We start from the raw sequence: 26713 nt of genomic DNA on the forward strand, positions 1-26713 counted from the left end.
CCAGCACTGGGGTTTTCTTTGTTCTTCCCTAATTCCCACCTTCTGGCCCAATTACTGAAACATGAACGTGCCATGTTTCCTTGGGCCATATACCTTCATCTCTTTAGTCTTTCTGACTGTATCCTGCTCCTGAAACCAAAGTCTTCATGATTGGATCTCGATATCCAGATGTTCCAGATCCTCCCTGCCTGAATCTTTACCTATTAATATGGTAATCAATTTCCCCTGTCATTTCCAGTAACTCTGGACCTTCTTCCCCCAATTCAAGCTTCAGTGAGAGACAATCAAGAACTCATGAATACATATATATTTATTTAATTCATAATATAGCATTTTTGGATGGGCTGGGATATTTTAGAGGGATGAGGCTGTGTAATCCACAGATGCTCAGGTTTCTGTCACTAGGAGAGACACTATTGGTCCAGAGCTCCCAGGGCAAACAAGCCTGGGATAAAATATTTGATAAAAAATAGTCCAACAATAGTCCAATAAATATTCTAGCCAACAACAATGACATAGCATATGTCTGAAGCTGGCAGATCAGACTGTAGAAGGCAGTTTCACCTGACCTGATGGCAGTCAACCTGGCCAACCTGAAATACACAGCCAAGTACAGCCCAATGGCTGTGAGGCTGCAGTTGGCTTCAGGAATTGAAATAAGTGTGGGAGAGGTTCTCATCTGTCAGCCTCACATTCTCCATTCTGTAGAAGAAATGGTATCAAATATTTGCGCTTATCAAAAAGTCCATCCGTGGATTTCTCCATCCAGGTAGTCATATACAAATATGTAAACCATGGAAGCTTAGAAAATTCACCTAGTATACTTTAGCTGAGAAGAACATAGATGTGATTTTGTTGCAATTTGAAAGTCACTGCATCCAGAGTTTACACAATGGAATCACATGATAAAAACACATACAGATGCAGTTACTCTTACATACAAGTAGCCAGAACTCCAATGTGGCATTAAAATTTCTTTCATATTCTCAAAACATGTTTAACTTTATTGTTATTTTTGTGCTTCTTTCAATAAGACAATATAAAAAGTGAAAATAAGCATAAATTGCAGACAAAAGAATAATTTGCTAGGAGAAAGGATTGTAGGAGAACAGACTGAGGACAGCAATAATGAAAACTTATGCAGTCACCTTCCTTGAAGATGTTAAATAAAGGTCTTACTTCCTTTGTCCAACTGGGTTTAGCTAGAGGTAGTCAATGACATCTCTAATGTACCTGAAATTGCCAGAATTCTATGAAAGTCCTTAAGTTTACTGAAGTAGCTGGGATTCACCATATCCCCACCAAATACTTTTGTCACCATTTTTTTGGAACGTACTTTTCATTATTTGGCTCAGAAACTTCATTGCTTACCCCAAACCCAGTTTAATTTCCTACTTTATTCAGTAGGCTTAGCTCTGAGTGATTTTTGGCAATAACCAAAACATAAATCCACATTCAAAGAACAAAGTTTGAAGAGACTGAAAAATTATTGAAAACAATTGTGCCACATGCTCCAAATAATTCCAAACAATTCCCCAAGAGCTTTTGAGGAAGACAATACTCATTTATATGTATGAGTTCTGGGACATCTGCAAAATAGTATCAGTACAGCTCAAATGGCGTAGCCAAGCTTTTCTGCCCAGAAAACAACAAACACCAATATGGATATCAGAGTACAACAGGGAAACTTTGATTATTCATTCATTCATTCATACATTCACGCAATTAACATTAGCCAGGCAACTACTCTGTTCCACACACTATGTCAGGTGTTAAAAATACCACCACAACAAAAAAGACACAACCCCTGCCCTCAAGGTATTCACAGTCTAGGAGGGAGGATGATTCTTAATGTCAAACCTTGGTATGCATCAGAATTACCTGGGGGAGCTTGTTAAAAATGCTAAATTCCACTTATGTGCCCAGACATTTTAATTAAGTAGATCTAGGTTGGAGGTCTACTTTAAAAATCAACTGTTTTAACAAACACCAAAAATAATTCTAACAGGTGGTCTGAGGATCGCACTTTGAAAAACACTGTTATACAATGTGATTATTGCTGAGAAGGGGGCATGGTCATGGTGCCATGGGAGCTCCCAAGAGGAAAACGTAACCCAGCCTAGGGGTTCAGGAATTAAATCTATTGTGGGGCAGAAGTGGGGAAAGGTAGTCCAGGCTAGAGTCAAAAGTAGGGTGGAGACAATGAAGCTTTGTCCCGGGGCACTACAATATAAAGGCACAAAAAATGAATGGCACCGGAGACCCTGCTGCTGCTGCTAAGTCACTTCAGTTGTGTCCGACTCTGTGCGACCCCACAGACAGCAGCCCACTAGGCTTCCCCGTCCCTGGGATTCTCCAGGCAAGAACACTGGAGTGGGTTGCCATTTCCTTCTCCAATACACCGGAGATCCTAGGTTAACTTAAAGAAAATTGGAACTGGGATGGAGGTGGAGTGTTCTGCATTGACAGCATTTTCACACTATTCCCTTACTTTAAGAACAATTCCTGCTGTTTACTCTGGACATCAAAACAGTTACTAATGTCTCTATTCCAGGCCCAGAGAACAACTTGTGTAAATAGTTAAGCTTGGCTAGAGCAATCAATGTGAGGGGGAAGGTGGCAAAAGATGAAACTGTGAAAGCAAATAGGGACTTGAAAAGCCAAACTGTAAGTAACCGGGACTTTCTATTGAGTGTCAGTGAAATGTTTTATGAAGGGGTTGAAATCATCTGTTTTGTTTAAGAATTTGGGCATAGGCCCTAGAGGAGAGAGAGACCCAGAGTTAACTTAGAAATGAAAGACATCCATTTTAAAGCACTGCTACACTGTATTGGGGCTGAGGCCGAGCAAAGGAGAGTAATATTTGTTGCATACTTAGCAAAATGCCACGCTTCATAGTTAAGTATGCCATACTAATGCCATACTTAACTAAATGCCAGGTGTTGTGCTAAGCAGTTTATATGTGCTATCTTTTTTCATTTTTGCAAACAGCCTTGTGAGGTAGGTATTATTGTATAGAAGAGGAAACAGTGGCTCAAAGAAGTGAAGTACTTGCCCTGGGTCACACAGCTAGTAAATGGCAGAGGAAATCGATTATTTTAATTCAAAGGCTATGATGAGCTTTCCCACACAGCAAACTATTTCCCAGCACTGCTGAACCTTACTGAGGTTGCTTGTTTCCTGATTAGCAGTAAGTATGTAGGGTTTTTAAAACCCCAAATACTGACTTTGCCACTAGATAGGTAAGTTTGAGCCTGCCATTTGTATCTGAATCAGTCTTGCTTTCCATGTTAGGTGTACAAACAATACAAAACTTATTTAGGGGATTTTTATAGATATTTTGTCTCTCCTGCAGAATAGTAAGTCATTCGACAGCAGGAACTGTGGATTATTAATATGTCAGCTCTAGCGTGGTACCTGGCATCTAATAACTTGTTGAATGAATGAATGAATGAACATCCACCAAGGTGGTGGAAAGGAAGAGGGGGAGAAGTTTTGGCATTGTTTCAAGGCTCCAATCTGGGGGCTTGTTACAACTACCACGTTGTATGACAGTAATATTTTCACAACTCCCAAGAAGTAGACTCTTTGAAGCCGACTTAGCTCCTGAAAGGAGAGAGCTCTGGTGCTGACACTCCCAATTACAGAAGAGGAACTGACAGAAGCGTCGACCATAAAGCTTAATTCCCTTCAATGATTGCAATAAGGACTGGGTTGAAGTTTACATCTGCATTTGCCATGAAGGGGTTGGCTAAGCAAATGAATAGTGTAAACAAGATCAGAAGAATGATTATTCAACCTGTTTAAGAAAACAGACTATTCTCAGGCATTCTTAAGCACTTCAGAAGTGTTTTATCTGAAAATATAAGTCCATTTATATGGAAATAGCTGTTGCATCTACAACACTCCATTCTTACTCATTAAGTAAAGAAAGCAGGTTCCTAAAGAACCTCCATTATGCAACTCTTGTTTTTTTAAGCCTAATTCTAGTAACTGTATGCTACTTGAGACTAGTAAAACTGTATTTCTTCGAAATATTCTGTGACAGAATTTTTAACAGTTCAGACAGACCTTCTCCATTAGGTAGCACCAATGAAAGTGTGCTACACATAACACAACTACCTGGATCAATTTTCTATCCAGCAAGAGCATCTCTTGTGCAGTCTTGTCTCCCTATGTCTCCTAATCCAATCTAGAGCTCTTCCCACCATCTATGTCATTATTGCATGTGCATGTGTGTGTGAACAGAGGGAAGAAGGGAGGGATGAATGGAGGGAGGGGAGAAATGATTTTGATGTTCCCTTTAGGGGACAAAAATGGATGGTATAATTTATTTTCCCTTCCAGTATATTTCTCACTCAAATGAGTAAATTTAAAAGTTCATTATGTATATATAATTATAAAATGAATATATAATATATATTATTTATTCATTTTATATATATATTATATATACACATACATGTTTTCTTTATAATAAATCCTTGATTGTAGGTTTTCATAAAAAGCTACATATAATATGGGATCATTTGACATTTCAAAATTCTACTTGACCAAATCAGCCAGTACTAGAAAGGCTGATGAATCCCTGCTTTCTGGCTGACTAGCCCCTTGTTCAGAGCATCTTTATACATTATTTACCTAGAATTCCTTCCAATATCATTTATACTCCTAAATCACTGGGAATTTTGAATTCTTCAATGACAGAAGAATTCTCCAAATTTGTTCTCCAATGGCTTGAACCCAGACTACTCATAATTTGTTCTGAGAAACTCAATACATTAATTCAAATACAAGCTTTAATGCACAAAAATTAAATCTATAATATCTAGTTCTTTTGGATGCTTCAAATGAACTTCATTTTTGTATCCTGTATATTGGATACTAACTGAGGTTTAGGAGGGGAAGTACTGCTGAACTGGAGAGCCAGTGAATTATTACATGCTCTCTTGAAACTTAATGGCAAGCTTTCATCCCAGAAACGTAAGGGGATTCTTGAGGCCTGCAGTTGCATTCCTGCCGCTCAGGGTAATCAATAAAATCTGGGGCAGGCAAGCCAGACAGGATCATTAGGGATTTGTTCCAGATTGTGAATGTTGGACAAACGGGAAGAATGAAGGTCACATCAAAAGTATGAAGATGGAGAGAGTTAGCTGGGTCATAGAAAGACAGCATGTTGTTGTCATAATCCAGAAGGACACCCAGGCGCTTCAACTGTGGAGGCACGTCCACCAGCATTTCCTTGTTGTTATGTCTCACAACGAAGTTACTATTGCATCGCGAGAAGACCCACGAGGAGGCGTTCTTGCCAATCCATTCATTCTTGGGAGCTGATTTGTAGGCAATGCCAACTGCATACCTGTGAGACAATGGAAAGGAGATCACATCTGTTCATGATCTGAGTTATGCTAGATACCATTGGGCTTCCCTGTGGCTCAGATGCTAAAGAATCTGCCTGCAATGCAGGAGACCTGGGTTCGATCCCTGGGTTGGGAAGATCCCCTGGAGGAGGACATGGCAACCTACTCCAGTATTCTTGCCTGGAGAAGCCCATGGACAGAAGAGCCTGGCAGGTGACAGTCCATGGGGTCACAAAGAGTTGGACACAACTGAGCGACTAAGCACAGCACAGCACAGACATGATACAGGACATCTAAGCAATAGAATACACGTTTCTTCCTTAAATAGTTTACATTTAGATCCATAACAGTGATAGCACTAGAGCTTTAAAAAAAAGTTAGCAATTAGAGTGCTGTAATTTTCAACTCCTAGCTCAGTATATTTTCCATGATTTGATTTTTTAAAAACTGGAAAATTTTTCTAAGAGTGGTTTCCATCACTTGCCTTTTAACCTTGACTTACTGGTATTATATTTGTACTATCAAACTGAATCTCCCAGGAACCTAACAACAGGGGGAAAGAAAAGTTGGATCCACTCACCATGTGGAGGACCCCATGACCACCTCCCAGTAGTGGCAACCGCTGTCAATGAATATATTTCCTGCTGCCCCATAGCACCCAGTGCCACTAAACCTCTCTGGGGTATGGCTCTTCTTCAGAGAGCTTTCTTCCTTTTCCATCTGCAATCCATCATTGGAAATCTTCAACTTCTTGTGAGTCATTTTGGGATCCAGTTTAAAGGGTTGGCCTGAAAAATAAAGTAGGAAAAAAAAAAAGAAAATACATGAGAAAGTATGTAAGAATTCTCTCCTGGTTCTGCACTATCAGAGGAACCTCGACATAATGATCATTTTTTTTTTTTTTATAATGATCATTCTTGAGTCAGTGAAAGCTGACTGGTGTTTGGATTATATGAAAGAAGCAGGACAGAAGCCACTGTTTTCAATAAAATAAAAATAAGCTGTCCCCCCCTTCATAGACTGTCAAATTAAAAGGGGGTCTCAAGGTCTCCTATTCTCAAATAACTTTTGTACATTGCTTTATTTCAGTGGGTGGTTTGGGATTTGAGCAGATTTTAGGGAAAGGAATATTTCAGGTAAGGCAAAGTGGGGATAGATGAGATAATTGCTGCTTGGTGGCAGAACAAAAAACCTGAGAATAACTCAACTATAGGACAGATTGTTTTGCCCTCTAATTACTGGGATGTAAAAAAAGCAGAGACATTACTTTGCCAACAAAGGTCCGTCTAGTCAAGGCTATGGTTTTTCCAGTGGTCATGTATGGATGTGAGAGTTGGACTGTGAAGAAAGCTGAGCACCGAAGAATTGATGCTTTTGAACTGTGGTGTTGGAGAAGACTCTTGAGAGTCCCTTCGACCGCAAGGAGATCCAATCAGTCCACCCTAAAGGAGATCAGTCCTGGGTGTTCATGGAAGGACTAATGCTGAACCTGAAACTCCAGTACTTTGGCCACCTCATGTGAAGAGTTGACTCATTGGAAAAGACCCTGATGCTGGGAGGGATTGGGGGCAGGAGGAGAAGGGGACGACAGAAGGTGAGATGGCTGGATTGCATCACTGACTCGATGGACATGAGTTTGAGTAAACTCTGGGAGTTGGTGATGGACAGGGAGGCCTGGCGTGCTGTGATTCATGGGGTCGCAAAGAGTTGGAAACGACTGAGCGACTGAACTGAACTGAACTGAAATGACATCTAATAGGTCACTTTGTTAGAGTGATTGTTGCATCATCAATAATTAGAGAAAATATCTGTTGTGTTGGATCATTCCCAACAAAGAATTCCTTAAAGTCATATGACAAAAGCAGTTAGTTACTAGGAGCCAACAGCTGGGTATGGCAAGAGCTGTATAATACAAAACACGTCTGACAGACACCGTTGGTCAATGTAACACCCACCCACTACTTTTTTTTCTCTTACCTGCTTTTACTATAGAGGCAAGAAAAGCTAAATACTCAAGCTCCTAGCCTCCCTTGCTGCTAGGGGTGACTAAGAAGATGGAAGCAGAGGTCAGGTGGGGTGGGGAAACTTCTGGGAAAATGCCTACATTCTTGGTAAAAGAGATAGTCAATGCATGTACCAGTGTTTTCCCCCTTCTTTCTATCTTGAAAAGAAATATGTCATCTGGAGGTTGCAGTGGCCAGGTTGGGACTTATTGCCAGGTTAGCAATAAGCCAACACACAAAGGGAGGAGGAGTCTTGGTCTTTTATGACAGGCACCAGCCCTGAACTGCCTACCTCTGAGTTTCTTGCTATATGAAAGAGAGAAAAAAATACAATTTGTTTAAGCTGCTCACAAATAATATTTGTCAAGCTAAATTAGTTGGATTTTTCTGTCAAAAAGCATTCCTAACAGGTTTGGCTTCTCTGAAGGAGAATTTTACCAGATTATTACAAACAGTACTCTTTTACTCAGTTGCACCCCAAGTATGGAGGCAGAGTGCAGAGAAAAATCTTCACTGGACATTCCTGGTGGGCCAGCGATTAAGAATCTGTCTGCCAAGGCAGGGGACATGGGTTTGATCCCTGGCCTGGGGAGATTCCACATGCTATGGGGCAACTAAGCCTGCCAGCCACAACTACTGAGCCTGCATGTTGCAACTAGTGAAGCCATGCACCTAGAGCCTGTACTCTGCAACAAGAGAAGCCACTACAATGAGAAGCCCGTGCATGGCAACTAGAGAACAGCCCCAGCTCACCACAACTAGAGAAAGCCCATATGCAGCAATGAAAACCCAGCACAGTCAAAAATAAACAAACAAAAACATTTCTTCACTAACATCCTCCCAAGCCACCAGCTGTTTTCTGTATATCTCTGTGTCCACACACCTCCCAGGGGCAAAAACAACCCCTCTGGCCCAAAGCACATAATCCAACAGCAAAGCTTCTCTACTTGGTGCCTCTGCCCTCTTACACTGCTGTAGGAGGTGCCAGTGTCAGACTAAGAGTACTCGCTGCTTAGGAGGGCAAAGCTGCTCTCTCCTTTTGCGATCACAACGTACTGTTTGTCTTGAGTCGGGTAGGTTCACTGTTCCTGCTGCCTGCTTGGTTTATGGCTTTAACAATGAAGATGTAGCGTGTTCCACTCTGCAGTCCGTGGACTGTGTAATGGTTCTGTTTGATGTTGGGCACGATCATCCAGCTATCCACAGAATTATACAGGCCTGTAATGTGGGGAAAGCAAGGATGTTAATGTAAAAAAGGCAGGATGAGAAGCACACTGAGTATTCATCATAAGCCCCCCAAAGCAAATTTCATTTTGTTTTGAGTCGTGGAAGACATAGGGAGATGAATCCCATCTGCTTCTTTTCTCCCACGGAGCTAAGCTTATGCCAGGCTCCTTGCCTCTGGTAATTGAATGTAACCATTGGTGAAAAGTTACTTCAATTTTCTGCCAAAGAATGCAGGGAAAACTTCTACACAAAATCACAGAATCGTGTCTTTCATAGCATTTCTAGATCTTTACCCCAAAGGTTCAATCCTCTGAGATCTGAGTCTGACCCTCGAATGGGTAGAGCAGAACAGAATAATAAGGAATCTCAGAGCCAAAAGGCCAACTAGACACCGTATTTCCCTTGTTTTACAAATAGGAAACTAAGAAGGAAAGTGACTTGCCCAAGGCCACAGAGAGCTGAGAGTGGCGCTGAATAGAACCCTGGTCTCTTTAACCTAGTCCAGTGTTCTCTCCACTACACTGCTCCACAATCATGGAGCAAACAATGTTCCTTTGTCACTGCAAGGTAGCAAAGCTTGCAAGGCTTATGATTCAGCTCTCCCACACTATCCTCACCCTTGCTTCCAATCCTGGTGGGCTCCAAGGTGTCACAGGGAAGCCAAGGAGATGACACGATAGTCAAAGTGAAATAGCATCTCCTTACTTGACACTACTTATTTTACCCCTCCCCATTTCTGATTCCAATACTCATTTGAGGTTGGGCAGTCCAGGAACACATTTGTTGTCTGGAACCTTCTTCCCTCCCAAGTAGGGAAAGGGACCAGAGATCTAGGTTTCTGCTTTTGAAACTCTTTAGACCATAAACATTGACTTAAACAGATAAAAATATACATAATTAAAAACAAACATGTATTTAGCTAAGTTTTGATAAAAGAGGGATAGACATTCCAGTCTGTGAATTTACACTTATCTCTTCTGTTATCTGCTTTTCACTTTACCACTTTTTAACCATAATTCTACCAGAGGATGGAAAAGAAAGGGCAGGGGAAATGACTGGTGGATCTAGTTATTTCTATGCAGCTTTAGTAAAGATTAAAAATGAAATAATAATAACTGATTTGAAAAAGATATGATCAGGAAGGTTTTGTAATTAATTTGGGGGGAGGTAGAAGTCTAAATTAAAACTAGAAAAAGAAGCATAATGGAGTACAAACAGATATGCTATAGAAAGAAGAATAATTGGTGGCAATGTTCACTGATTCTCATGAAATGACAATAAGGATGAAGGCCAGAAAAAAAATGTTGGAGGGCTTGACTACCAATGTATCAAAGCACAGTATTAGTCATAAACTACATATTAAATTTTAACAGTAGGAGGGAAATATATGATCTTTCAGGTATGCTTCTAACAATACAAAACAAAAAATCAAAAGAGAAAACAATCTTCACAAAGAAGTATTATGCAGCTATGAAAAAAGAAGGTGGGAGATTTCTATGAACTGGTAATGGAATGATTTCCAAGATATGCTGCTAATTTTAAAAAGAAAATCACAAAAGGGTATAAGTAGTATGCTACCTTTTTCATGCAAGAAAGAAAGGCAAAATAGAAAACCTACATATATTTGCTTAGATTTACAAAGCAATAATAACAACAGGAAAGAAAAACCAGAAAATAATGAAGCTGGTTACATACAAGGGATGGGGGTAGGGGAAGAGGATTAAAAGAATACAAGAGAGAATGACACTTCTCTGAGTATACCTTTTTTTTTCATATCTTTCCCTTTCAGAAAAGTTGCTTTAGAAATTTAAAAAATGTAAATGACACCAATATGAATGGTAAGAGTAGGGTCTAAAACTGAAAGCAAACAAACCAAATGAAGCCACCTGCATTTCAAATATCAAGAATCACAGAAAAGGGCAAGAGGAGAACTGTCAATAGATGCTCCAGTATTGCTTGTTTTTGTAGTGGTATGGGCAATGCCATTCTGAAACTATTTCAGATATGCTATGGGATTGAGCAAATGAGTATATGTGCTGATGCTGTTGGGAGCCAGGGTTCTCACTGTGGAAGTAGGAACATCCAAGTATGAAATGGGGGGTGGCAAGAAAGAGCCTGTGGGAATGGGCTGGAGATATTGCTATGAACTCATTATTTCTAAAATGTGTATGTGTATGTGCATACATGCATGCACATACGTTAAGTATATGGGTACATATATTATGTGTGAATATGTATATGTACATGGGTGTATTGTGTGTGTATTTTTCTAGTACCCAGGTCTTGGTCTCTAATAACATCCTGCCATGAAAAGGGACCAGGGTTCCTTGGAAAAATGGCTGATTTCAAGGCTGGGGCAGGTATGGTCTAAAATTAGCCAATAACCTTTTGTTATGTTGCAAAGTAAGGAAGTGCTCGAGAAAATGATGGCAGAATATAAGGACTCAGGAGTCAGCTTAAAAGGCTCCAACTGGCTAAATTTGGGTGATCTGAGCACCAAAATAAGTAAGGGCAGTAAAGAATTATAAACGAATGAAAAAAGAGAATTCATGAGTCCATGCTGAGAAGTAAAAATGTAAACAAATGAAGGATGAGACTTTTGCTTACAGTAGAATGCAGAGTGGCAACCTGTAAATGTGGGATGGGATGCTCACTTGGAAAAATCATTATTTTGCCATCATCAGAGTAAAGTTTGGATCAGGTGAGAATTATTGACTGATGCTAAAAGAGGAAGTAGGATGGATTTGATGAGGAAGCAGGATATTTTTATGGCCTTAAAGTATCACTGCACAGATTGATTATTAGTTGCAAAAGGAAAAATAGTAACTATGCAGAGAAGAAATCAGATAACATCTTTGATCAGGTGATCAAAATCAGCATCACCAATGAAAGGCATGTACACATTGTGTGTCTCTTTTTTGTGTGTGTGTCTCTTGATGTGATGTCCTAAGGAAAACACATCACTTACATGATGGAAGCCAAAAATGCATAATCTGAATATAATCATGAGGAAACATCAGACAAACTCAAGGAACAGCATAATAAACAAACAAAAGGGCACTTTAAAAAAGAATAACAATGTCATTAAAGACAAAGAAAGGCTGAGGGAATGTTCCAAATTAAAGGATGCTACAAATATGACAATTAAGTCCAGTACCTGATTTTAGACTATATAGGACAATATTGGGTTCTATATGTCATAAAATATATTATTGGGTCAATGGTCAAGACTGGAATATGAATGGTGGATTAGTTAAAAGCACTGCATTAACGTCATATCTGTTAAAGTTAATAACTGTACTGTGGATACATAAGAGAATTTCTTTATTCTTAGGAAACACATACTGAAGAATTTAGGAGTGAAAAGCCATGACGTATGCAATTTACTCTTAAATGGTTCAGAAAAAACACAATAATAGGGAATGTTAGCAAATGATAAAGGAAATGGGATAAAATATTAACAATAGGTGAATCTGGGTGAAGAGTATATGGGTTTCCTTTGCACTAGTCTTGCACACTTTTCAGTAATTTTGAAATCATTTCTAAATTTTAAAAGGTAAATATATGATCCTCTGGGTATCACTGAGACTTAGTGAGATGGGATTTATCACTTATTTATGGTAATGGAAGTATACACCTTGTTCAAAAGGAAAAGACCACAATATGGAAATCCATGAACCTGAGTGTAAATGGGCATAGAGAGCATTTGCATGAGAACAAGACTGAGGGGAGATAGAAGTTAATCTTTGTGACAGTATGTTACAGACCGCCTGGCAGCCAGAAGTTATAGCCAGTTGCTTTTATAATACAAAATGCAAAACTGAAACAGAGGAAAGAAATACAGTAATGGGGAAGACCATTATCCAAACATCTGTTGGAATTTTCATTCAGCCAACAGCATCATCTGAAACACTATTGGCCTATGACCATTTCAAATCTTACATAAAGTGGGAAGAAAGTTCAAAATATAGGAGAAAAGCTGAAAAAAATAAAGAGAACTATTTCTCCAGACAAAATTCTAACAAACAAGGAAGAAATTTCTGGTTAAAGAAAATGTGGAGTTTGACTATTTTAAGATTCTTCATATAAGTGGTATCATGTAGTATTTGTCCTTCTGTGTCTGGCTTATTTCATTTAGCACAATGCCCTCCAGGTTCATCCATGGTATTGCATGTGGCAGGATTTCCTTCTTTTTAAAGGCTTAATAATATTCCGTTTTATGTATATACCACATTTTCTTTATCCATTCATCTGTTGATGGACAACTTTTTATATGTCAATCACACCTCAATAAAGTGGTTTTTAAAAGAGAAAATGTAGGGAAACCTCAAGGGAAAGTAGCTCTCACAAATAGAGTTTAGTCAACAGTGGCAGGCCAGACAAGCATGTAAGACTGGAATCTTCATGAATATTTATTCTGAGTAAAATAGTTTCAACTTATCTGTCCAGTGCCATCCAAAACTTTGCTTCAGGGTTCTGTCTTTGTCTCTGTCCTATTACACTTTTCCATCAATGATCAAAGGAGGAAGACAGAGAAGGCAGGCTGGGAGGGAAGGTAAATATATTGGGAGGCAGAAACTCCCCCCAAAAAATTTAGCTGGCTTGGTAAGGAGTCAGAACTAACCAGATAAAAATGTCCCTAGGAATAAATTCAAGATGTCGTATTTCAGTTTAAACACTCAATTGTATAGGAATGGGATTTGGAGTGCCTAGGGATTTCAGCTTACTATATGTTCAGTCAACATGATAGTCAATGTGGCTGCTAGAAAAAAGGTATGGGGTAAGGGGATATCAGCTAATACACAAAAGCAATAATTCAGCTATCCTCCATGGACTAGGACTAATTGGTAGCTAGTTTAATTCAAGAGGCATTAAGCTTAAAGTTTGAAAGGCTTGGGTTCAAATCATGATTCCCTCAGTTTGTAGCTCTGTGACCTTGGACAACTCATTCAACTTGAGACTCGATTTCTATGTCTATAATTTTACGATTATAAAATAATTAATATCATTTATTTCATAAGGCTAAGGAAGAAGTCATGAGGACCAAATGAGATAACATATATGGGAGTGTCTGTAAATGGAAACACATACATATGTAAATTACTATTATTATTATTCACTAGGAGGAAGTCTTGGGCCTTTTATAAGGAAGCACTGACAATTATTTATAGCTGCACAACAACTGAATGGGCTATTTTGCTAGAATTCCATTACTGGAAATGTTTGAGCAGAGACAGAACAACCACCTACAAGGTATGTGGTAGAAGGGAAGATGATTTGACTAGATGACTTCCTAGGTCCCTTCCAATTCTAAAATGCTATGATCCTATCACTATTAAGACTTATCCTTTAAGCTTTTCTTTACAAAGGACTATCTATCCTTGAAAATAGAGGTAACAGCCTTTTGATCTTTGTCACTCCTTGGACTTATTCTCAACTCCCAGGAGACCACTGCTCTCCCCATATCAGGAAAGAAAAGCACAGTTACTGGCTTTAAGACTTTCCAGAGCAGGAGAGGCCACTGTAAACATGTGTGTTGGGGAGGCCTTAGCATTTTTCAGCTTCACAACCTGAACAAACACCCAGGAACGCAGCTACCAGGACCAAGTGGCTTAGGTTGGAGCTGCACGAGGCAAGTGTTTTTTTTGAGCTGGACCCCAAATGTCCTCTCACCTCCCCACCCCACCATGTGGCCCTAAATTGTCACAAGATGGGAAAAGGAAGCCCTTTCAGGAGGGTTTCATCAGAAAAACTCCTCTCACACAGGTCTGTGAAGTCAGACACAGAAGCACAAACACAAGATTAAAGGAAAATACTAATTTGCAGCTATGCAGATGCAACCTTAGCGTGCAAGTTGGTTCCAATCTTGAATTCAGCTTTAATTTTGCTTTCATTTCCATTTTCTCCAGCAGGTTGAGGGGAATTTGCAGCTTGAGTTAAGGTCCTATGTCTTGTTCCAATTCATCAGAAGGTAAAACCATAACATGTGAGCTAAATGACTGCTTTCAGAACATCTTTCATTTGGTGGCTCGCTGATGCACTTTTATATTTGTTGTAATTTTTGAAGGAAAGGAAGAAGGGATAGGGGGAAGAGTGACAGAGGCAGGAGGCTTGTCACTTATTCACTGATACAAATGGGTACAGTAAAGGAAGTGGTAGTCTTTGAATGTAATGTTTTTTACCATGATAATGAAGTGGAAGAAGAGTCAAGAAGAGAGATGTTCACACACATAGAATCAGCAATGATTGTGACTTAACTACTTAGGAACGAATTCTGAGCTGTGTTCTGATTTCAGAGAGTGGAGTGACATGGATTAACTCAAGAAAGGCTAAGGATTACATAAACAAATGGGAGTGGCCCCAATGACTGCCCAGCAAGGAAATACACAACTTGCTTGTCACCCATCAGTAAGATCTTTGCAATGTGCTGGGGGAGCTTGCACTGTCTATACAACACTATACTAAACAACCTAACATGTCTTACAAACACTTGCCTCGTGGCGCCCCGGCCAATCTTGAGCAGCTTACTGCTTCCTTACATTTCCTTATCTCTGGCCACAGGCCCCAACTACACCATGACTTACTGATGAAGTTAGCCTGGCCAGTGAATATGGTGTACTGAAGCTCATAGGAGCTGATGCTGAACTCATCATCCGAGATCCAGTGGACCGTAATGGTGTCATGGGAGGCAGTACAGAGTTCCTCTCGGATAGATGGTGGGTTGGGGGCTGTAACGAAAGGTGGAAAAGAAGGTAAGGAAAACATACTCTCTGTTATGGCATTTTATAATGTGTTACTCTTGCTAACCAACCCAACATTTCCTGGAAAGGAGGTTTTCTTAAAAAGAAGCTTTAGATTGCACATACCACACAACCTGAAGTCAAGTGCTGAGACCTCAAGTTCCCCTAACCACTTTTGCTTCAATGATATAGGGATTTTAGGCAAAGATCTAAGCCTAAGTTACTCAGTAGACCCATTGTCTACTCAGCCTGCACTAACACATACATAGCTATTAGAATAATGCAGTCATGTGTTTCCTTATTATATGGCCTTCAATCTATTTTCTTTTTATTTCAAAATAAGATGTATTATATATTTTGGCAGTATTAATAGGGATTATTTGTGCAAATTAATATGAGTTTCCTCATCTGTAAAATGGGGATGATAATTAACCTCACAGATTCCTTGTAAGGATCATGATGTAAAATTAATATATAGTGTCTGGCTTAAAGGAGATGCTCCATCAATGACACCTATTTTAATATAGTAACAAAGATAACTACAAACACAAAGCTATTGTGTGTGTATATTTCCTCATGAAATGATCATTCAAACATCCTGAAGGCAGTCAGTATTTTTAACAGACAAGTTGTTGCCCTCATTTTCTAAAATTCTCTCTGCACGTCAGATATTTCTTACATTTTTCTTCCTATTCTGCTAATTCCTAAATTTCCTTACAAGTATTTGGGTGGTACCTGTACCCATGTGAAAAATTCTCTAATATTCTTTAATTACCACCCGAGTTCTACCCCTATAACAGGCGACATTATATTACTGACAGGCTTGTAAGGAGAAAACCATCAGCAACTTCTTGTTTTTTACCTTTAAGTAGGGATGGTGTGTATACCCATTCTGTCCTTGGAAATATTTGACAAATCATTTCTATTTTATGTTACATGAATTAAAATATATTATATCTAAAAAGATATATGTATCATTTTAAAGATTATAAAGGCATTTTTATATTTATAAAGGCCTTTTCAGATTATTTTAAAGTAAAAGCCTACCAAAAGAAAAGGACTAAAATGGAAAGGAAAGCACAGTATTTTCACACCTGTTAAATAATCTAGCCCCTCCAGCAGTTTCTTTTCTCTGGAAAAATCTAAAGCAAAGTTTTCAAAGGCATCATTAAAATTGATGTCTGGAATCAGAACTTGAGAAGATGCAGTTGCCATAGCGACCCTGAAAGAGAGAAAAGTGTATCAATATACATCAAAATAGATTTGCAACCTTTATCCAATGTTTGATTTCTGGTTTAACAAGGTGAAGATAAATGACTGGTAGGACTTGATTAAAATGAAAAATATCTGTCCTTTCCCAATGGAAACCATTTAAATTTTAATCATCAGGAACCAATTAAGGGTTATACCATATTTATTCACATATGTTCATTCCTCAAACACACTCCCCCATCCTGTCTTAATTTGGAGAAGTAAATACAGGATTTTTTTCCCTCTGCATCATTTTCCATCTGGCAGGCAGCATCAAAACTAGACCTCTGAAAGCTTGGTGACAGAAGTTTGAGATTTTTTTTCTACCCCTCTATTCTTTTAAATGTTAATCAATAAGCCAGCATGCTAGGGCTTGGTTAAAATCTTCCCCTAAATACTATACTTTGTTTGATCTTTTATAACATTTACATTTAATTTTATTGCTCTCTAGTTATATAATGCTATGCTAGTTTTATCTCCCTAACTAATTGTAAGAGTCTCAAAAGCGGGATCTGCATTTTATACCATGGTTCCTAACGCAGTGTTGGACACATAGAGAATAAATAATTGTTGAATGACTAACAACGACACTACAAATGGTAACTTTTATTGAGCATTCAGTATGTATAAGACACCATGCATGCACTTTACACACATTATCCAAGTTACTCCTTACCATAACCCTGTGTAGCAAATGTTATTTCCATTTTGTAAATGAGACATAGTAAGGTTAAGGAACTTGCTCAAGGTCACACAAGGGTTAGAAAAAAAGAAATATAACTGAACCCATGTTCCCTGGATTCTAAACTCTATACCCTTAACCATATAGACAGCTTTTTTTTTTTTTAATTAAGGTATATTTTTACATACCTCAGCAATTCTCAAAAATTATTCCACATCAGAATTATCTCTGAGCTTTGATTGAAACATACATGTTTAGGCCCTGTGCCTGACCTGAATCAGAGCCAATGAGAATTCTGGAGCGTGCAAATAACGGTATGGAAAGAAACATTAACTTGGCAACAATATGCACCTTAGAGTAGAGAAAAGAGGCACTGAATGTAGGACTACCAGAGAGGAAACTTGTATGGTGAACTAGTTATAAGGGGATGAGGAGTTAAAGAAATAAATCTCCTCATGCATGGATATCCTGTTACACGTCTATGACAATAGCTTTTGGCTGTTTCTGAAAATAGAGATGTTGCGGGAATAAATTTCAGGCCAGGATAAACAAGTGAAAGACTAATATAATGAGAGCCCCTGAAGCATTTTAGGTAGAGGAGTGATGAGTGCAAATTTATATTTCAAGAACAATACTCCAGCTGCAGTGGATGGACTGGAAGTGGTCAAAACTAGAGGCAGATCAGGTTTTTCAGGTGTCTAGGAATAAGCAGAAAGTAAAGTGGTGACAGGAGAAGTATAGACATATAAAACAGAAAGTTAATTCATAAACATGAAAATGAATAGCCAACAAATATATTTAAAATCCCAACTACATGACAAATCAAAGAAATGTAAAGTAAAATGAGATAGCATTTATGATTATAAATAAAGGCATCATAGCAGCTTTTTATGTCTCTATTAAATAAGCCTACATATTTTTATTAGGACTGAAAATGACTCAGATTTTGGAGGCCAAATTTAGCATTACATGAGAAAATAGGTTCAAATGCAAATATTCTTTGATATCACAGTTCTAATTCATAAATATTTTTTAGTCTATGATTTTGGTTTTAATTCTTAAGCCTTATGATCACATAATTTACAAAGCTTGTGCTGCTGGTATATCTCCTGTAATTTAATCCTTCTGAGTTGGCTAAAGCACCATTACTAATCACACATATACAGTAGTTCTACAGTTGTATGTTGTTTTTGGATAGCTGTTTAAAAGACAATCCTGAATTATAACTTGGTCTGATTTAGTAAAGCAAAGTTTGCTACTGTATCTTGTCATGCTGAATTTTAAAAACATCTGACCTTATAGATTATCTATAAAAATGGATAATCTATAAACAGCTTAAATATTCTTTATTTAGCATTATACATAAACCACACTAAAATGTCTTTCATTAACTACAGGGCAACATTTTAGATACAGAGAATTTTAATTAAATTGGCATGTACTGTGCTTAGTCACTCAGTCGTGTCCAATTCTTTGCGACCCCATAAACTGTAGCCCGCCAGGCTTCTCTGTCCATGGGATTCTCCAGGCAAGAATACTGGAGAAGTTTGCCATGCCCTCCTCCAGGGGATCTTCCTAGCCCAGGGATAGAACTCAGGTCTCCCACATTGCAGGCAGATTCTTTACCATCTGAGTCACCAGGGAAGCCCAAGAATACTGGAGTGGGTAGCCTATCCCTTCTCCAGGGGAATCTTCCTGACCCAGGAATCAACCTGCGGTTTCCTGCATTGCAGGCAGATTCTTTACCAACTGAGCTGTCAGTCATTAGTAAGGGGGAAGGAATAACTCTCTGTCTCTCAGTTAAAATTTCACTTTAACTGAAGTCCTGGTTCTTAATACATAACAATGATTAATTGTGGGGAAGAATTTCAGACCCTGTGAGAGAGACCAGTGAGAAAGATATTTAGGTTATGTAGATTATTCTCAAGCCATACCAGAGTTAGCTTTTTTTGTTGTTGTTATTTTTATTTTTATTTTGTTATTTTTATTTTGTTATTAACAGTAAGCTGGTACCAGAATGGAATTTGGTCTTCTCTTTGTTTAGAGAACAAAGTTTTCTTAGAATGCAGCTTTCGATAACAGATTATGATTGTCTTTGCCTTTAAGTGATTTATATTTGTTTTTAAAATCTTTTTGTTACTTTGGTGAAGTAAATAAACATTATTTATGATTATGTTACATGTAGACAAAGTTCATTCTGCTTCTACAAAAAAATAACCCCTCACAGCTAGGCTTTTGCTATCTTGATGTCCTTAAAACATGGCAATAGTCTGCTCCTATATCAGGAAATTAAAAATGGAAAAACAACAGTTAAAAATCCAAGAGCCAGGGCTATGGGGAATTCAAGATGGCCACTTGGCTTTTCCCTGGCTCCCTGACAGACCTCATTTTTATTTGATGGGCTAAAGCCTTCCCTGGCTATAGTGTTATGTACTCACAATGAGTTCTCAAAAAAAAATTATGTTTCACTGAATATTAAGTTCTAGTTTTGTTAATTAAGGTCTGTGCTTACTAAGACGCACTTCTGAGACTCACTTGTTATGTTATATTGTTAATATGTTATCTGTTAATATATCATTAATATGTTACATGTAACATGTTATATTGTTATGTTATATAAAGATGATGATGTGAAGGTGCTATACTCAAAATGCCAGCAAATTTGGAAAACTCAGCAGTGGACACAGGACTGGAAAAGGTCAGTTTTCATTCTAATCCCTAAGAAAGGCAATGCCAAAGAATGCTCAAACTACTGCACAATCGCACTCATCTCACACGCTAGCAAAGTAATACTCAAAATTCTCCAAGCCAGGCTTCAACAATACGTGAACCATGAACTTCCAGATGTTCAAGCTGGTTTTAGAAAAGGCAGAGGAACCACAGATCAAATTCCCAACATCCGATGGATCATCAAAAAAGCAAGAGAGTTCCAGAAAACATCTATTTCTGCTTTATTGATTATGCCAAAGCCTTTGACTGTGTAGATCATCACAAACTGTGGAAAATTCTTCAAGAGATGGGAATACCAGACCACCTGACCTGCCTCTTGAGAAATCTGTACGCAGGTCAAGGAGCAACAGTTAGAACTGGACATAGAACAACAGACTGGTTCCAAATAGGAAAAGGAGTACATCAAGGCTGTATATTGTCATCCTGCTTATTTAACTTATACGCAGAGTACATCATGAGAAATGCTGGACTGGATGAAGCACAAGCTGGAATCAAGATTGCTGGGAGAAATATCAATAACCTCAGATATGCAGATGACACCACCCTTATGGCAGAAAGCGAAGAAGAACTAAAGAGCCTCTTGAAAGTATAAGAGGAGAGTGAAAAAGTTGGCTTAAAGCTCAACATTCAGAGAACAAAGATCATGGCATCCAGTCCCATCACTTCATGGCAAATAGATGGAGAAACAGTGGAAACAGTGGCAGACATTTTTTGAGGGGGCTCCAAAATCACTGCAGATGGTAACTGCAGCCATGAAATTAAAAGACACTTACTCCATGGAAGAAAAGTTATGACCAACCTAGACAGCATATTAAAAAGCAGAGACATTACTTTGCCAACAAAGATCTGTCTTGTCAAGGCTATGATTTTTCCAGTAGTCCTGTATGGATGTGAGAGTTGGACTATAAAGAAAGCTGAGTGCCAAGGAATTGATGCTTTTGAACTGTGGTGTTGGAGAAGACTTTTGAGAGTCCCTTGGACTGCAAGTAGAGCCAACCAGTCCATCCTAAAGGAGATCAGTCCTGGGTGTTCATTGGAAGGACTGATGTTGAAGCTGAAACTCCAATACTTTGGCCACCTGATGCAATGAGCTGACTCATTGGAAAAGACCTTGATCCTGGGAAAGATTGAGGGCAGGAGGAGAAGGGGACAACAGAGGATGAGATGGTTGGATGGCATCACTGACTCAATGGACATGAGTTTGAGTAAACTCCAGGAGTTGGTGATGGACAGGGAGGCCTGGTGCACTGCAGTCCATGGGGTCACAAAGAGTCAGACATGACTGAGCAACTGAACTGAACTGATGTTATATTGCTAAAAGGTTTAATTAAGTTATTTAAAAGGACACTCTAAGATTGTTTCTAAAGCTTATGTCAGTAACCAATCTTTGGATAAAGGTCAAATGCTCCATGATGTACAACCAGGAGATGAACACTTGGCTATAATCATTTAACTGAGTCAGATGACCTGGGGTATACTGGGCTATACCCAATGAAAGTTCTTGACTTAAATTCTTGCTTGTGACCTCACTAATAACTGCCAGATATATTATTTTCTATGTAGCCTGCTTCAGAAGGTTATTTCTTACATTACCAAATGTATGACTGAGCCTGTGATAAAATACTGATATGCAGTTCCATATGAGATCAATAATTGTAATAATGTAACTCTAGATATAGGAACAAGCAACAAGAGGAAATATTTTCCTGGACCAAGAGGCTAGTAAGACAGGCATGGTATGGTATGGTCCAGAGACTTTTGCTACTTACAAGGCCTGGTCTAGTGACAACACACTGAGTGGCCTCTCAATGGAGTCTTTGTTAGATCTGGGAATGAGCCTTCCCAACACCACGGGACACATTGACCATGCAATGCTCCCAAAACATGGTCAAATATATGGCTATGAAGGGGCCCTGCTGACTGAAAGTTGGCCCATGCCAGCTGCCTCTACAAAGATTAAATCATGACCACTACAAGATGCTGACCTTCAACACCCCCTTGAAAGGAGTTCAGGGGGAGACAAAAAATAAGGCACTCTGTGCTCTGGGAAAAACCAGAAAAAAAAAAAAAACAGGCCTTCAGATAGTCAGATGTTTTCAGTAAAGATTTTTATGAGTCCAAATTCTTGCATCTTCTCATACCTAGAGAAACACTAATGTCATGAATCAATGTCTGGACCTGGTTCTCCTGGCTAGCCCCCCCCCCCCCCCCCCCCCCCGCAGCTTTCCTACGTCTATTAATCTTTGGGCCATATATCTTTAATTTTCTTGTTAAGTTTGTTTCTTCAAGTAGTAGTACATCAAGAATATCCCCTGGCCAACACCCAGACAGTGCTAGAACAAGCTGCCTTATCATTCTGTGGGCTCTCATCTCCCTCTGTAAATGTACCCTGAGGTCCTCAGGCTATTCTCCCTTTGAGATCTTATACAGGAGACCACCCCCAGTGATAAAAAAAAAAAAAAAACTCAAGGGAGACCACCAACAACTAGCTGACCTGGAGATGTCCTGACACCTTCTGGCCCTGGAAAAGTCTTCTGCCATATTGCCCGAGGAACCTTGGAAAGGACACCCACTCCTTTGGGCAAGTGGGTTCATCCCTATCAGCCAGGAGATGATGTATGGGTTAAAGATTAGATTAAAAAAAAAAAACAAAACACACACTTCAGCCAGTTTGGACAGGCCCTCACACAGTTGTCCTGGCAACCCCTACTGCTGTTAGTTATACATGTCATCCCTTGGATCCACCACACCACAGTCAAGAAGGCAGCTACTTCCTGTGACGAGGACACCTGGAAAGCAGTTTAGGACCCCAAAAACCTCCTCAAGGTCCAGTTCCAAAGGCAACGGCCCTCACCCATGAAGGACGCTGAGCCCTGCTCTAGTCACTCTGGAAGCTGACTAGTCAACACACAGCAGAAGCTTGAGGATTCTTCATCCTTGCTCTAGCCACACTCCAGCAGCTGGCTGGCCAATGCACAGCAGAAGCTTGAGGATCCAGCTATCAAAACATTGATGGATTTTCATTGTCAATGCTGGCCTCTATCCCTAATTGGTATTATTGCTGTGCTCTTTGCTACAGGACCAACTAGTTACAGGACCAACTAGACTCCTTGGCTGAGGTGGTTTTACAGAAAAGGAGAGGGCTAGACCTACTGAGAGCTGAAAAAGGACTCTTCCTCTTCTTGAATGAAGAATGCTGCTTTTATGTAAACCAATCAGAAATAGTCAGGGACATGGCCCAACAGCTAAGGGAACAAATCATGAAAAGGAGGGAGAAACTAATTCCTGGGGTGATTGAAACAATATCTGGGCATCCATGCCCAGTCATGAGCTGGGCATCATGACTTCTCACTTTAACAGGTCCTCTCTTCATGCTTTTTGTGGCACTGTTGCTTGGCCCTTGTATTCTCAATGCAATTACCCAGTTCATAACCTCTCGGATTGAATCCATAATGTTACAAATGGTAAAAGCTCAATATAGTCCCCTAAATGATAGGGAGCTCTAAATGTCTTACTAAAACATGAGATGATGCTTTCTACAACGAGTGATAGAAGCATTGAGAGGAGAGAATGAAGAGGAAAAGTTAAAATTTTACATAACCTCCTGCTTGTTCTGCCTCTGTAACTCAGCTTGCTCCTTGCAAAGTTTGGATCACTAAGGTCACGTAGCCTCAGAAATCGGGGACTTACAATACTAGGAACTGGAGCTTACCTCACTCACCCTTGTCCTGCTCTTTGCAATTGCCCTGCCCCTGCAAACCTGCTTAATCATGCCTATCTGTGTAAAGGTCAGGCATCCCTCTCCCCATCTTGACTCCTGTTCCCACACACATGAAACCCCTTAGTTTAAAGCAGCCTATTAGCAGCCAGTGTTGCCCACGATAGTCTGTCTATAAAAACTCTAGAACCCTTTTGTTCAGGGCTCAGAGCTTAGAGTGTTAACTCCTCTGGGCCCACCAGTGTAATAAACCTGAATTCTCCAACTCTTCAAGTGTGGTGCTTGGTTTCTCAATTACTGGTTTCTGCAACAGTAGAAGAAAAGATTTCTTAAAATAAGAGGGAAAATCTAGGGTGTCTGAAATCTGGCTCATAAGAGTCCCAGAAAGAGAAAAGGGAGAAGAGGGGGAAGCCATTAGCAAATAATAAAAGACAAATTCCTAGAACTAAAAGTCAATAGTCTTCAAATTGGAAAGACTCACTTAGAGCCCAACAAAAATGAATAATAAAAGACTCACACCAAGACATATATTTGTGAAATTTCAAGAAAAGTGGCTTAAAGATAAGACTTTCAAAGCTTCAGATATTAAAATATATGTCACATTCAAAAGATCAGAAATCAAAAGAGGGAGGAGCCAAGATGGCAGAGGAATAGGATGGGGAGACCACTTTCTCCCCTACAAATTCATCAAAAGAACAATTGAACGCAGAGCAAACTTCACAAAACAACTTCTGATCGCTAGCTGAGGTCATCAGGAGCCCAGAAAAGCAGCCCATTGTCTTCGAAAGGAGGTAGGACAAAATATAAGAGATAAAAAGAGAGACAAAAGAGCTAGGGATGGAGACCTGTCCCAGGAAGGGAGTCTTAACAGAGGAAGTTTCCAAACACCAGGAAACCCTCACACTGGCAGGCCTGGGGGAAGTTTTTGAATCTTGGAGGGCAACCTGACTGGGAGGGGAAGAATAAATAAAACCCACAGATTACATGCCTAAAAGCAACTCCCAGCAGAAAAGTACCCCAGACGCCCACATGCACCACCAGCAAGTGGGGGCGGAACGGAGAGGAGCGGGCGGCATTGCTTAGGGTAAGGACCGGGCCTGAGTGCCCGGAGGGGAATCGGAGGGAGCTTTTGTGAGATTCCAACTTAAACTGTGGGATAACAAAAGAGAGAGAGAAAATTAACTGGCCTGAACACACTGCCGGCCATTCGCAGAACAAAGGGTCTGAGCAAGTCCAGAAAAGAGCTAGCCTGCAGCGGACCGGCCCAGCCCCAACGGAGGCAGGAGGCAGGGGGGAGGGGCAAGGGGCAAACTTGGCCCCAAAGACGGCATCCCCTACCACACTGCAAACAGGCCTCCAGTTTCTAACCAAAGACTTCCTGAGATTCTGGATGGTCAACATCCGCCGGGAGGGTCGCGGCTAAACTCAAGGCACATGCACCCGACCGGTGCGGGGGGAAACTGAGGCTGGGGCCGTGGAGAGGAGAAGACGCACTGCACCTGGGGAGAGTGCGCCCGTCAAGCTCCTGGCTGCCTGAGCTGCTCGGGCCGGGAAGGCACAAAACACAGGCGCAACCGAGTCCGCGCTTTTGTGGAGTACCTGAAAACTGGAACCGCACGCAACGCAATAGAGCAGCCGGGAGCCTGAGCAGTGTAGACGGGGAGAGCACACACCTGTGAGTGGGGCCAACCCAGTGTGGCTGGAACACTGTGAGTGCTACCCACACACAGCGATATCTGCCTGCAGCGCCCCTGCCTCCCCACAGCAGGACTGAACTAGCAAACCTGAACAAGAGACCACCTCCACCCGCCTGTGTCAGGGCGGAAATTAGACACTGAAGAGACCGGCAAACAGAAGCCAAATAAACAAAGGGGACCGGTGCAACAGATTAACATCCCTATAGATAACACCGACTACACCGGAAGGGGCCTGTAGATATCGAGAAGTGTAAGCTGGAACGAGGAGCTATCTGAAACTGAACCGAACCCACACTGACTGCAACAGCTCCAGAGAAATTCCTAGATATATTTTTATTATTTTTTTTTTAAGTAAAAAAAATTTTTTTTTTCTTTTTTGTTTTTTATTGTCTTTTAAAATTCCCTATTACTCCCCCACTACTCCTTAACTTTCATTTTCATATATTTTTATGATTTTTTTAATTAGGAAAAAAATTTTTTTCTTGTTTTCTTTTTTTTTTTCTTCTTTTTCTATTATTTTCTTTTAAAGTCCTCTATAACTCCTCTACTACTCCTTAATTTTCATTCTCATTTCACTATAACCTTGCAAAAAACAAAAAAGAGAAGCCCTATTTTTAAACCAAACTTCATATATATCTCTAAAATTTTTTGTGTTCTTGTTTTTAATATTGTATCTTTAAGAGTCTAACCTCTTCTCTAGATTTTTAATCTTTGTTTTTCAGTATATGATATAAATTGTGGACATTTAAAAATCCAATATTCAGTTCCCATTTTTATTCCGGAGTGTGTTGATTACTCTCTCCCACTTTTGACTCTCCATTTTCTACCTCAGAACACCTCTATTTCCTCCTTTCCCTTTCTCTTCCCAATCCAATTCTGTGAATCTTTGTGGGTGTCTGGGCTACGGAGAACACTCTGGGAACAGACAACTGCGTAGATCTGTCTCTCTCTTCTTGAGTCCCCCTTTTTTCTCCTCCTGCTCATCTCTATCTCCCTCCTCCCTCTCCTCGTTTTCATGTAACTCTGTGAACCTGTCTGGGTGTCCCTCACGGGGGAGAATCTTTTCACCATTAACCCAGAAGTTTTATTATCAGTGCTGTATAGTTGGAGAAGTCTTGAGACTACTGGAAGAATAAAATTGAAATCCAGAGGCAGGAGACTTAAGCCCAAAACCTGAGAACACCAGAAAACTCCTGACTACATGGAACGCTAAGTAATAAGAGACCATCCAAAAGCCTCCATACCTACACTGAAACCAACCACCACCCAAGAGCCAGTAAATTTCAGAGCAAGATATACCATGCA

The 26713-nt window shown here is 39.8% G+C and overlaps 1 protein-coding gene across 6 annotated transcripts in view; it reads right to left on the reverse strand.

Moving 5' to 3' along the window:
• Positions 1-289: 289 nt before the first annotated feature.
• Positions 290-26713, reverse strand: part of MID2 (midline 2) — a 122918-nt gene continuing 96494 nt past the window's right edge. For 5 of the 6 annotated variants that reach the window (XM_043458071.1, XM_043458070.1, XM_043458068.1 and 2 more), the window contains exons 6-10: positions 16425-16552; positions 15085-15318; positions 8420-8581; positions 5941-6148; positions 290-5359 (exon numbers count right to left, since the gene is read on the reverse strand). In XM_043458071.1, coding sequence (XP_043314006.1) covers positions 4957-5359; positions 5941-6148; positions 8420-8581; positions 15085-15318; positions 16425-16552 — 1135 coding nt within the window. In that variant the 3' untranslated portion in view covers positions 290-4956. The remainder of the gene's footprint in view (positions 5360-5940; positions 6149-8419; positions 8582-15084; positions 15319-16424; positions 16553-26713) is intronic. The other variant, XM_043458065.1, reaches the window with a different exon arrangement.

This window comes from Cervus canadensis, chromosome X (assembly GCF_019320065.1).
Source record: "Cervus canadensis isolate Bull #8, Minnesota chromosome X, ASM1932006v1, whole genome shotgun sequence".
NCBI lineage: Eukaryota > Metazoa > Chordata > Mammalia > Artiodactyla > Cervidae > Cervus > Cervus canadensis.